Source organism: Phyllostomus hastatus, unplaced genomic scaffold (assembly GCF_019186645.2).
Source record: "Phyllostomus hastatus isolate PE091 unplaced genomic scaffold, TTU_PhHast_1.1 phas_scaffold_78, whole genome shotgun sequence".
In the NCBI taxonomy this organism is placed as follows: Eukaryota; Metazoa; Chordata; class Mammalia; order Chiroptera; family Phyllostomidae; genus Phyllostomus; species Phyllostomus hastatus.
In genome coordinates, this window is record NW_025334041.1 from 106,123,741 (window position 1) to 106,137,774 (window position 14,034).

The 14,034-nt window shown below is 39.0% G+C and overlaps 1 protein-coding gene across 3 annotated transcripts in view; it reads left to right on the forward strand.

Annotated features, from left to right (window-relative positions):
- The window catches only part of SRBD1 (S1 RNA binding domain 1), a 184,197-nt gene that overhangs the window by 19,850 nt on the left and 150,313 nt on the right, over window positions 1-14,034 (forward strand). For all 3 annotated transcript variants that reach the window (XM_045828690.1, XM_045828692.1, XM_045828691.1), the window contains exons 6-9: window positions 3,091-3,208; window positions 4,259-4,397; window positions 10,331-10,427; window positions 11,712-11,847. In XM_045828690.1, coding sequence (XP_045684646.1) covers window positions 3,091-3,208; window positions 4,259-4,397; window positions 10,331-10,427; window positions 11,712-11,847 — 490 coding nt within the window. The remainder of the gene's footprint in view (window positions 1-3,090; window positions 3,209-4,258; window positions 4,398-10,330; window positions 10,428-11,711; window positions 11,848-14,034) is intronic.

Below are 14,034 nucleotides of genomic sequence, written 5' to 3' on the forward strand. Positions count from 1 at the left end.
AATTACATAGCATGATTTTGGATAGTAGGAAACATTTTTTTGTATTTTCTCTAAAGAGGCACCTCCTTTCCCTTCCGTGGAAGCCAGTAGGACAACTGGTCTTCTGTCAGAATGACTGGCAGGCCTCCGCCCTGGGCTGCCAGGGCTGTACAAAGCTTGCAGGCTGCAATCTCAGGGCTGCATAGCCTTCACCTTTCATTTGCAATCTGCCTTTGGATTTTCCCCCATAATTAGATTTGAGTTTTTCATCTTTTTTAATAATTCATCATCTCTGATTTTGCCCATCATTTTAGCAATGCCATCATTAGGCAGATCCTAATGAGGAGCAGGTAATGAGATGGGATGAGAGGCACTAAATGCAGCAATAGGACTGCATATTCACAGTGAAACATTATTATCAAGTGGTAGAACAGCTGTGCCTTGCTCTTGCTCCTTCCTGTGTATTGATCCCTGGGATCAGCTTTTCTCTATGAAATCCTGCTTCTCTGCAATAGAAAATTAGTATCGCCAGACCTCAACCATTTTGTGCTGATATCTGTATGATCAGTCACCATATGATTCAGTTTTTGAACAAATCGCTTCTTAAGTAGCCTTCTGGAACTGAGGTTCCACTGTATTTAGAAACCAATTATGAGTGCCAGGTATACGCATCCTGAGCAGTGATACCCAATAGCAATGAGTACACCTGTCACCCGTAAGTTGGTGCCTAAGTTCCATTTTCCTGATTTCAGGATGGGTCGGGAGAGTAAAAGATGAGCCTGGAATAGCTTGGTCCGGAGACTAAGGGAGTACTTGAAGAATGATGGAGATGTGTCAAAAGGACACAGAATCTAGCTTGAAGTTTACTTCCAGCCAAATAGAGAACAATTTAAGCATTAAAACAAATGATAGCAATGGGTTATAATCATTAAAAAATTAAAAAGTTATGAGTCCATAGTGATATAAATAAATTAATGAATACATTGAAAGCTTATTGAGGAATGGGATAAAGTACCTCACCACAAAATACTTAATTTCAAAAGGAATATAGAATACCTGTATTATGGAGAGGCCCACAGATACTACCTTGTCAAATGATTAAAGTTAATTAGTAATGGAACAAATATAAATCATTGTGATACCTGTGTGTCACATTGGAGGCAGTAAGAAGAGTGAGAACATCACTTCTGTGATATTCTTGCTAAAGATTTATCATCTGAATTAAAGGGTGAGTGAACATGAGGGAAGCCCCAAATTTGGGACATTCTACAAAATAACTGGCCTGATCAAGCCTTCTAAATCAAGGCATTGAGGGGAAGGAGAGACTGAAATACTGTTTCAGCTTGGAGAACACTATAGATACATGGCAATCACATGCAACCCATGATTCTTACCTGAATTCACTATGAAGGACATTATTGATACAGTTAGTGAAACTTAAATAAGGCCTGAAATCTGAGGATTAGATGATAGTAACATCAATATTAATGAATTGATTTTGATGGTTTTATTATGTATGAGAAGATTCTTATTTCTAGAAAATGCACATTAACAAAACAGAGAGCCCAGAAATAAACCCAGGTCTCTATGGTCAATTAATATTTGACAAAGAGGGCAGCAACATAAAATGGAGTAAAAAGAGCCTCTTCAACAAATGGTGTTGGGAGAATTGGACAGCTACATGCAAAAAAATGAAACTAGAGCACCAACACCTTACACAAAAATAAATTCAAGGTGGATAAAAGACTTAAATATAAACTATGATACCATTAAAGTCCTAGAGGAGAATGTAGGCAGGAAAATCTCAGATATTTCATCCAGAAACTTTTTTACTGACATGTCCCCTAGAGCAAGGGACATAAAGGAAAAAATAAACAAATGGGACCTCATCAAAATAAAAAGCTTCTGCACAGCTAAAGAAAACAGCATCAAAATAAAAAGAGAACCAACTGTATGGGAAAACATTTGCCAATGATACCTCAGACAAAGGTTTAATCTCCAAAATATATAAAGAACTTACACGACTCCACTCTAAGAAGACAAGCAACCCAATTAAAAAACGGGCAAAGGACTTGAACAGACACTTCTCCAAGGAGGACATATAGAGGATCCAAAGACACATGAAACAAAGTTCAATATCGCTAGCTATCAGAGAGATGCAAATTAAAACCACAATGAGATACCACTTCATACCGGTCAGAATGACCCATCATAAATAAAGCAACAAACAACAAGTGTTGGAGAGGTTGTAGAGAAAAGGGGACCCTAGTGCACTGTTGGTGGGACTGCAGACTAGTACAACCACTATGGAAAATAGTATAGAACTTCCTCAGAAAACTAAAAATGGATCTGCCTTTTGACCCAGCAACTCCACTGCTGGGTCTATATCCTAAGAACCTGAAACACCAGTACAAAAGAACCTTTGCACCCCAATGTTCATAGCAGCACAATTTACAATAGCTAAGTGCTGGAAGCAACCTAGGTGCCCATCAATAAATGAATGGATCAAAAAACTATGGTACATTTACACAATGGAGTTCTATGCAGCAGAAAGAAAGAAGGAGCTCCTACCCTTTGCAACAGCTTGGATGGAGCTGGAAAGCATTATGCTAAGCGAAATAAGCCAGGCAGTGAAAGACAAATACCATGTGATTTCACCTTTAACAGGAACCTAAACAACAAAACAAAGAAACAAGCAAAATATAGTCAAAGACACTGAAATAGAGGACAGGCTGACAGTGACCAGAGGGGAGAGAAGAGGGAATTTCAGGGGAGAATGGAAAGGGTTTACAGGAACAAATTTAAAGGATACATGGACAAAAACTAGGTGGGGGGGTGGTAATGGGAGGGAAGTGGAGAGGGATGGGTGGGCGGGCTGGAATGGGAGTAAAAGGCAGAAAACTGTACTTGAACAATGATTAAAATAAAATTAAGAAATGCACATTAAAGTACTTGAAAGTAATGGCAACTTATTTTCAAATGGTTCAGAGTGGGGATGGGGCGTGGATGTTATTTTCACTTTACCTGTAACTTTTCTGTAAGTTGGAGATAGCTTCAAAGGGAAGGTTTTGACATGCAGGTCTTGTATATTACAAAAGTTTTTATTTTCAGGGCTGTTGCAAAGAAGGTTCGTAGTACAATCCAGAAAATTAAGAAGGAGGGAAAGATGTCTGAATGCTTGTTAAGAGCCTTGCTGAACTGTAAAAGTTTTGAAGAACTGGAACATGTGGTAAGGAGCACTTTTTATCTTTTAATGTAGCCCTGATTATATTATGATTTAGGTCTGTTTATAGTTAAAGAAGACCTGGAAATAAAAAGCTAAACTGTCAGCCATCATTATTTAATTCAACAAAATATTTATTCTTTATTCAGTCACTATCATATGCGTATTTGTGCTAGGCATTTGGGTTTAAAAAAAATGAGTAATATGTAGCCCTTGTCTTCAAGGAATTCCCAGTCAAGTAGGGAACAAGGAGATGAGGTTATCGCAGTGTGAAGCTGCAGGGAGAGTCCTGAGCTGAAGGCCTAGTTGTGAATGTCTTCAGCATGTCGTTGGTCTTTGAAACTGTGAGGATGGAAGATTTCACTCAAGGAGAGTTGGTGGGGTAGGCAGGTCAGGGTTGACCATTGAGGGACACCCACTTTTGAAACATGGGTGGAGGAAGGGAGAGCCTAAGGGGGAGACATGGGAAGAACGAGTGAAGGAGGAGGAGAATCAGATGATGCCATGAAAGACCAGGAAAGGGCGTTTTAGAAGGCAGTAACAATCAATCGTTTGGTGATTAAATGTAGCAGAGAGGTTTGATAGGGTAGGAAGCTAAAAGTATATTCGGTGAGTAGGGGACCAGTGTGGACCTTCCAGATAGCACCTTCAGCAAGCTGCATGGAAAGGGGTGGCAGAAGACGGCAGGCTGAGGAGTGAATGTGAATCAAGAAATGGAGGCATTGAGTGTTGACAGCTTTTAGAAGAGTTTGTTTGAGTCAAGAGGACCTTATCGTTCTTGCAGTTCAGGCACTGAGTTCTTAAAATGAGTGAATCCGAACAAAAAACCTAATTTTAAGTATGTATAAAAGTGTCACGAGTCAGATAAGGAGCAGCCATCTTTGTGCAGCCAGTATTACCCAGTCAGTACTATTTCGTCTCCGGTGGAGGATGAAAGGGTTGATGTAGGATGTCTTTAGCATCCTCACCATGTCCTCTAATTTTGCGTCCTCATTTTAACTTTTGCTTTTTAAAACTGAACAGTGTGGTATGTTGTCTGACATTTTCTTTTTCTAGTCAGCTCCATATAAAACCGGGAGCAAAGGCACCAAAGCCCAGAGAGCACGGCAGCTGGGATTAGAGGAGGCAGCCAGGACACTGCTGGAGAACCCAGGGGTGCTCAACCTGCTGTCTTACGTTCGACCCAACGTGAAAGGTACCTGCTCTCCTTAAAGAGATAGGCCCTGTTGCTTTTTAAATTTGAAAATATATGTTAAAAATTTTGTTTAAGTAATGCCTGAACAAAAATAGGTAGCATATGAAGAACGAGGAATTCTCACAAAATAAATCCCAACGTACCTCTCGCTTAGCCATTCAGTTTTCCTCTTTTGATAACGTGCCTGTTCTAGACTTTTACCCACTTTTTATTATGTTGTTTCCCTTTTTCTTATTAATTTATAAGCACTTTAAGATATTCTTCTTGTTTTCTGGGTTGCAGATTCTTTCTCCCAGTTAATAACTTCTCTTTCCACTTTCTGTGTGCTGTATCTTGGTAAATAGAAGAAGGTCTTACGTAGTTTTATTGTAGTTAATATATTAATCTTTGCAACGTATTAATCTTTACTTTTAAGATAATTGCTTTTTTTTCTTTTTAAAGAAATCCCTTTACATCCTAAGGTTATAAGAATGATAATGATTCTTCACATTATAAAGATTCTCATATTGTCTTCTAAAACTTTTATCCTGTTTCTCAAAATTTATTTCATTACAAAGTCATATCTGTAGAAAGAATTTCAACCGTTCTGACCTGCATAAAATGTCCAGTGATGTCCGACTCTCACTCTCCTGCTCCCTGGGAGTGAAGGGTTTGTCTTCTCCTGGACGGTGTCTGTCCGCCCTTTTGTGTGTACATGCACACGAGAGAGACAGGGAGGAAGGGAGGGAGGTGGAGCTTTTTCTGAGAAAAACCCAAGAAAAGTAACAACTGGTACATGTCAAGATACATGGCTTTTATTGTCAAAATGGGGGCCTTAGAGTGTGAGCTTGTTGATCAAGAGTGGCCTTTTCAGGGGTGCTCGGATGGGGCTGACCCCTGCGGTCACTCTGGATTCTTTCGGCCCGTTGGTTCTGTGGGCTCGGAGACGTGAGTGTCCGTAGGGGGCAGTGTCTGATCACAGCTGCATAGTATGCATGCAACTGCAGGGAATCACAGCCTGTGGTGGCCTTGTTTTTAAGAAAGTAACTCAGTAAATGTGAGTTGGCGATGAAAAAAATTGAGTACGTGTGTCTGTAAAACTACATATATCTTTTCATATACAAACACATCTTAATATCTGTTTTAAAAAAGACAATAATAAAAAGAAAAAGCAAATTAGTATTATTGGAGTATAGAGATGAATTGAAATGAGTAAAATTCAAGTTTAATTTTTTAAATGTGTATTTTTAGTTGGATTTTTAAATGGTTGCAACATTTAATAATTTAATAGTAGTTGAGACTCTATAGCTATGTATTAAGATTGGCCCAGTCAGGATATGTTTTAATAAAATCGAATGTTGAAGCTTTTAGAATGTTAGATACATAAAGGTTTATTGCTTATTTTTTCTTTTGTGGTTGATTTCCTTCCATTTCTTACCTCCTGTGCTACAGATTTTCCTTAGTGCACACTCATACTGAGTTCCTACCGGGTAGGGTTGATAACTGTATCTCTCTTCATTGTCGTGTATGGTGATGCCTCTAGTCTACATGTGATAATGGGCACTGGGTGGCACTTCTGATGATGGGAATCATTCAGGGTTCAGCACAGTCACAGCAGTGCTAACATGTGTATCAGGACTTTCTGTTTGCTTCACTCCCTCTTTCTGATCACAAACGTAGAAGAATTATAATTAATTCCAAACAAGCTAGATAACTTCTATTTAAAGTTTGCCTGGAAAGTTTCCTCCTTTCTTTGGTCCCCTCATTCCTTATTTTTTTTAATCCTCACCTGAGGACATGCCTGTTGATTTTAGAGAGAGAGGAAGTGGGAGAGAGGTGGGCAGAGAGAAACATCAATGTGTGAGAGAAAAACCGATCGGTTGCCTCTTGCACTGTGTGCCCCAACAGAGGCCTGAACCCACAACACAGTATGTGCCCTGGGCAGGAATCAAACCTGCAGCCCTTTGGTTTACAGGATGATGTTCTAACCACCTCAGCCACACTGGCCAGGGGTGTCCCTTCATTCTTTATGCTACACAGACACTCATGATCACCCTCAATTTATCATTGTTCCTTTGTTTTGAAGATATTTCTTTGTTCCCTTTATTTTAATGCCTTTTTTATAGCTTCTCCAAAAACATTGAGTTGGAATTCGATCTTTTTTTTTTTAAAGAAAATTGTATTTTATTGTTTATGCTGTTACAGTTTCCTTGCCTTTTCTCCCTTTCCTTACCTCCACCCAGCCCCCGACCCCTTTCAGGCAGTCTTGCCATTGCCGTCCCTCCCGTGGTTGTGCACGGATGTTCTTTGGCCAGTCCCTTCACCTTCCTTCACTGAGTCCACCCCTCACCCCTCCCGCTCTGGCAGCTGTCAGTGTGTTCCGTGTGACTGCTTCTGTTTCTGTTTTGTTTGTAGTACTGTTTTTCTAAAGGAGCATTTTCATCATTCTCATCGTTCTTCAAGGAAGTTTTCAGGAAACCAGATATTTTAAGTGTTACTTTTTTTTTACCCCAATAGAAGATACATATTAATTTTCTTACTTGCCACTGACCAACAGGAATTTAGTCTGAGTGAAAAAGATGTAGTGTGCCACGAATGGGTTTTCCTAGAAGATCTAGAATATTCCTGTGTTGTGTGCAGGGGAGTAGCTTGATTGTTCTGTTGTGTTTAAGAAGAGATGGCCGTAGTGCAGATGCAGTAGAAAGAAGTGTTACCCTTCGATGTTTGTTACAGTTGTGGATGTTTGAAGAATCTGCAGCTGGAAAGCCTTCACTGCAAGGCAAAGGATATCATTTTCTGGTTCTGTGGACTTTATTTTCTCCTGATTTCACAGAGGTGCTAAACTCTCAGAACTCCTCTTATCCTTGGTTGTGTTAAACCTGTCAAATCAATTCTCTTTGATGGGGGAAGGTGCTTTCTCAAAACACACAAGAATCTTTCCAGTCCTTTCTCTCCCTAGTTGGACTGAACTGGGGTGTGTAATTTGGATGAGAGTTTTGGGTATCTGGTAATTTATACTTCCTGTTGAGAACCACTGCTGTAGCAAAGGGCATCACCCCAACAGTATTTTTGTGTTTTTTATTTTTTTCAATGACAGTTTACATTCAATATTACTTTATACTAGTTTAGGTATACAGTATAGTGGTTAGATGGACATATGAGGTCTGTTCAGAAGGTATCCAGCCATGTAATATGAAAAATAGAGACATTTATTGAAGAAAATACAAGATACAAGAAACATTGTACATAGGGCAAAGTCCCCTTCATAGTAGGCACCTTGGGACCTCACATAGTTCTCCCAATCACCATCAGCTGCCCCGTTGTATTTTCCTGAATCTCATCAATGGTCTGAAATCTCTTGCCTTTCAAAGGTGATTTTAGTTTTGGGGAAAGCTAGACGTTTCAGGGCACCAAATCTGGGCTGTAGGGGGCCCTGAGTCATTTGAATGGTTTGATTTTTTGCCAAAAAACTATACAAGATGTAATGCATGAGCAGGTGCATTGTTGGGATGAAGCTGTTGATCACCAGATACCCATAGCTGCAGCCTTCTGAATCATCTGAATAGTTTCCACAGAGGAATGTTCAAACTTAACACAAAAATTGATTCAGATTCACTGCTCTACTTGCTCAGTTATTTTGAATGTGATATCCACACAGTACACATGCTCAGTCAATGGTGTTTACTGCCCTCACTGACTAGTACAGTGAAGTTGTCATTGTTCACGCATGTGCATTCCTGTCCACTCTCCTTGGCTGCCAGGTTACATCCATATCGCACAAACTATTCTGATTATGTTAATAGTGGTTGGACTTTTTCTGGACAGATCTCGTGTACTTTACAAAATATTACTCCCTGATATCTCCATCACCCAGTTAGCCCTAGCAGTGGTTTTTAAACTTTTTAAAAACAATTGATTGATTGATTGATTTTTTTTAGAGAGAGAGAGGAAAGGAGGGAGAAAGGAACAGAAACATCGATGTGAGAGAGCATGTCAATCGGTTGCCTCTCATATGTGCCTGACTGGGGACCAAACCCACAATCTGTAGTCATGTGCTCTGACTGCGAATGGAACCGGCAACCTTTTGCTTTGCAGGGCGACACTCAACCAACTGAGTCACACCATCCAGGACTGGGTTTTTTAAACTAACGAGTATCAGAATCATCTGCGATAGTCTGTAAATTAGGAAAAGCTCACAGTCTACTAATTAATTAATTAATTTTAATTCTCACCTGATGATACATTTATTGACTTAGAAAGTGAAGAAGGGGAGGAAGGGAGGGGGAGAGAGACAGACAGACAGAGAGACAGACATCTAAGTGTGAGAGAAACGTCACTCGGTTGCCTCCTATATATGTGCCCCAATCAAGGGGCTGAACCTGCAGCCTTTTGACTGATGTACAGGACGACACTCCAACCAAGTCATCTGGCCAGGGCTAAGAATTTCTATTTTTAACAAGGACCTAGTGTAAATTTATTTTTGGGTCCTTGGACTATACTTTATAAAACATTGCTCTAGAGCTCTAGAATAATTTTAATTACATAGGTTTATATGTCGTGTTCCCCAAATGACGGGGGTTTTAAAGGCAAACCCCTTTGTTATAACAGCAAAATCTAATATCCTCTTTCTCTTCTTTTATTGTTTCTCAATGTGGGTTACGTACTTACTACTAACTTGTCACCGTGGTGCTCTCATTAGACTTTGTATGATGATACTGTGAGGTGCTTTGGAATGCCAGGAATTCGTGCATAGTGAGTGGTTTTTCCTACGTGAGGACCGATCTAGCAAGATAGCTAACATGAGAGCAGACATTCATTGACTGCTCACCGTGTGCCACTGCTGTTCTAAGTCCTTTTCATGCGCAGTCTTTCTTTCACCTTTCAAAGGTGATTCGCTCCTGAAAATTCCCTCATAGGGAAATTCTCTTAAAATATAAACAGAATTTGTATTAATTTCAGTGGCCAAGTGTTTTTTCTTTAAATTTCTTTGAAATAAATGTAATTACATCAATAGTTAAGAGTAGTTATAATACAACCCAACAGGGCATTTTCTCCTTGTTAATTACTCTGTAAGTCTGTCTTCATCTTCTCTTTGTCTTTGTTACTCATTAAAACCATACTCTCAGGAAAATACATGATACTCAGTGCTTGTGTAATTCAAGCATTACTGCAGGAAAGAAAGCTTTGATGGAAATAGAACAGTAAAGGAAAAAGAAATGAAAGAAAACAATGCAAATGGTCTAGCTCAATGTATGAGTTATTGCAAGGGTCATAATGTACAAGACTTACCACTGTAACTTAGCAAACAAAGCACTTGGAAGAATTTAACGTGCCATTGGTAGACAATTCAGCTGTGAAAATGAGCAGCCACATAATGAGTCTTGGTTCATGCTTATGAGATTTGAGGGATTCAAATGAGTCATTGAAAATATGAATAAGTGCCTCATAAGCCAAAATAGGAATATTAAGAAAATTACTTTTTTTATTAATATAAAAACATGATTTAAAAAACAAGGAGAAGTTTTGTAACTGGAATGAAAGTATGTCTTGGGATATGACTCAATTAATATATATTTTCCATAACATGCTTAATCTTTGTAAATGCCTCACCAAGTAGGTATTAGTCTACTTTTATAAGAAACTGAGGCACAGAGAGGTCAAGTAACTCGCCCATAGTCCCACATTTGGTCAGCAGTGGAGTGGGGATTAGACCAGAGAGCTGGCTCTAGAGCTGCGTGTCCCACCACTGGGCTATGTGCTGTGTGCGCCCCTATTCCTGCTTTTGGGGACTTGTTTTTGTTGGAGAGGGAATCTAGTCACTGCTCTGATACTTTTCTATCTTAAGTCTGTTGATTTGAGGTTTTTATTTTGACTGGAATGAGTTTATTGTGATTTAATTACAGACTTAAAAACCAATCTGTAGTTCTTGCTTTTGTTTTCCCTTTTATCCAAAGGGCTTTCGGCACTCCAGGACATTGAAACAGGGGTGCAGCATATTTTAGCAGACATGATTGCTAAAGACAGAGAAACACTTGACTTCATAAGGAAATTGTGAGTAACTCTTTGTAGACTTATGCTGTTAAGGACTGCATGGTTAGTGCTAAGACCAGTGTTCATTAAAAACTTGATTTTCAGGCGTTTTCTTAAGTAGCAGAACTCTATTCAAACAACAGAACCCTAGTATATAACACAGATAAAAGTAAAGTTGCTTCAGTTGAATTCTGAGAAGGGAGCCTGGGACTCTGCCTGCTCATCCTCCTTGCACTGAAGCACCTTAGCAGAGGGCTTCGAGAAACACCGTTTAAGAACCACTGGATCACACAGAAGATGCTGGGGAGAGATTCATATTCGTTCTGAGTTGGCGGCATTTTTAAAAAAACATATTGTGATGTATGTACTTAATTTTACAATATCCCCTTTCTGGCGTTCCCCAGCGATTAGGCTAACGAGAATATTTCATGGCAAGTATGGCTGAAAATACTGATCTCAAAATGAATTTTAGCTGATGGGGAGCAGCTTGCCCATGGTATTACAGTCCCAGTTTGTAAGAGATTTTCAAAATCCTTTGACCTAGACCCTCCTTGGGGTTATGGACTTCATGCCTCGTTAAAATAGATACTCATTTTAAACCCATTTTTTACGTTTCCTGTGTCAGAAGAGAGGACAGAGCTTTGCCGGAGGTCTGCTCTTCCTCTCGCTCCACACCCCCAGCTGTGTGTGAGCTGTGCAGAGGAGAGGAAGGGTGGACATGGACGAGTTGACTGCTGTAGCTCGTCAGGGCTTTGTTCATTTGAGGGAGAGAACTTTGCTGTTTTCTCAGTGGCCCTAGCAGGAATTAATTGAAGTAGGAGAATTGCCCGGGTTTTTAAGTGTGTTTTTATAGGTAATTATACTGCAGAAATTTGGTTCAGTTTTATGCATTGTCGTTGGAAGCTGTTCTGACACATTTTCTTGTTTTTCCTTTTTGTAGCTTTTAATTGGTTCTGACTGGCTTGCTTGGTGGTTAGAGAAGGATAATATCTAGACCAGAACTTCTGGTCTGATTCCTTGTAGATAGTCTTGGTCTCTTAAATGCAGATGGTATCTGAACTCATTTAGGCATTTTATGAAAGGGTTGAGTTGCTACAGAAATAGATATGTAGGACCTATGGTAGCATGAATAGGCAAAGAGTCCTTATAATGAGTCGATAACATTTTTATAATTGGACATCATTTAAAGAAATTACATTTGGTAGTGGTTTATCATTTTTGCTAACTTACTCAATATATAATATGTTTCTTTACTATACATATTAATAAATACTCATTTTAAAAAATATTTGTGTATTTGAACAGGTGCCAAAATAGGTATATTTCTATTCAGTCATCTTTGGCAAAAGTGTCTTCAAAAAAAGTAAATGAGAAAGATGTTGATAAGTTTCATCTCTACCAGAATTTTTCGTGCAACATAAGGAACATCCAACATCATCAGGTAAGTAAGGAAGTTGCCCATGTGCGCTGGTGGTGGTAATGATGATGATACTCTGGATTTCCCTACTGCTGTACTTACTAAGGAATTAAAGAATTTTAAGTCAACTATTTTCTTTTTTATTCATAAATTTTTGTAATATTGTCATGTCCTTTCCATTTCATAAATGAGGAACTCAAGACCCAGAGACGTTAGTAGGTGACTCTAAGAATTATTAGCATAGCTGACAATGTAACACCTCAGGCATCTTGACTTTCTGACTGGTGGCCTTTCTTATTAGACTCTGCCTACAGGTATGCTGGGATATAAGCTGTATTCTGGGTCTTTTCCATGTGAGATACAAATTAGAGATACCTGGTTTAGAATAGAGTGTGTGAGAGCTCACTTAACTCTATAAATCATAGTCATTATATCTCAGACTTTTAATTTCATTTCTAAGTTTACTAATTTTTTTTCCTAATTGTAGTGATAGGATATATGTTCATTGTGAAATGTGGCTTTCAGCTCATATAGGAAAAAAAGATGTTACAAGTCCAAAGTACGATATTGACTCTTACATTCACCTATAATAGCTACCTTCACTTGTGTTCTTTTTTCATATGGGTTTGAGCTTCTGTCCAGTGCCCTGTCATTTTGGTCTGAAGGACTTCGGTAACATTTCACGTAGGTCGTCGGTCTGCTAGTGACAGACTCCCTCAGTGTTTGTTTATCTGGAAATTTGTAATTTCTCCTTATTTTTAAAAATTTATAAGTGTAAAACATAAAGTTTACTATTTTAACAATTTCTAAGTGTGTAGGTCAAGTAATGTGAAGTGTATTCACATTGTTTTGCAAACAACCTGCAGAAATTTTTGATCTTGCAAGACTAAAGCTCTCTACTTGTTAACAACCTCTGTTGTTTTTGAAGGATAGGTTTTCTGGATATAGATTTCTTGGTTGATTTTTCTTTTAGCACCTTGAATGTGACATCCCATTGTCTTCAGCCTCCATGGTTTTTATGGAGAATTAGCTGTTTATTTTAATGAGCTTTTGCACATGATGAGTTATGAGGTCTGTCCAGAAGGTACCAGCCATGTAATATGAAAAATAGAGACATTTATTGAAGAAGATACAAGATAAAAGAAACATTGTACATAGGACAATGGCACCTTAGTTCCCTCCCAAGTAGGTACCTTGGGACCTCACACAGTTCTCCCAATTGCCATCAACTGCCTTGTCGTATTTTCCTGAATCTCATCGATGGTCTGAAATCTCTTCCCTTTCAAAGGTTGTTTTAGTTTTGGAAAGAGCCAGAAACAACAGGGTGCCAAATCTGGGCTGTAAATCTGGGTGCCCAATCGCCTGGGTGATTTGATGTTTTGTCAAAAAACTCAGTATGAAACATGATGCATTAGCAGGTCCGTTGTTGTGATGAAGCTGCTAATCATCAGTTACCCGTAGCTGCAGCCTTCTGAATCATCTGAATAGTTTCCACAGAGAAATGTTCAAGCTTAACACAAAATCTAATGCAGATTCGTTGCTCTACTTGCTTAGTCATTTTGAATGTGACAGCCACACAGTACACATGGTCAGTCAAGGGCATCTACTGCCCCCACTATTACAATGAAGTTGTCGTTCACACATGCACATTCCAGCCCACTCTCCTTGGTTGCCAGGTTACATTGATGTTGCACAAACCATTTTTATTTTAACAGTGGCTAGACTTTTTCTGGGCAGACCTCATGTACCTTTCTCACTTTATTCAAGATTCTCTGGCTTTGGCTTTTGACAGTTTGATTTTAATGTATCTAGCTGTGGATCTCTGAGTTTATCTTGGAATTCATTGTAATTCTTGGATGTGTAGATCATGTTTTTCATCAAAATTGAAAAATTTTTGGCCATTGTTTCTTCAAATATTTCTCTTCTTGTCTGGTTCTTCCACTGTATGTATATAGACATGGTTGATTGTGTCCCACAGGTCTCTTAGGCTCTATTCATGTCTTTTTTTTCTCTAGACTCTACCGCAATTGACTAGTCTTCAGGTTTGCTGATTCTTGCTGATTCTACTTGCTCCAGTTTGATATTGAACCTCTAGCAGGGGTGTCCAACCTGCTAGACATCTCTGGGCCAGACTGGAAGAAGAAGAGCTGCCTTGGGCCACACATTAAATAGATTGCAGCACATAATCACAAAAAATCTCATAATGTTTTA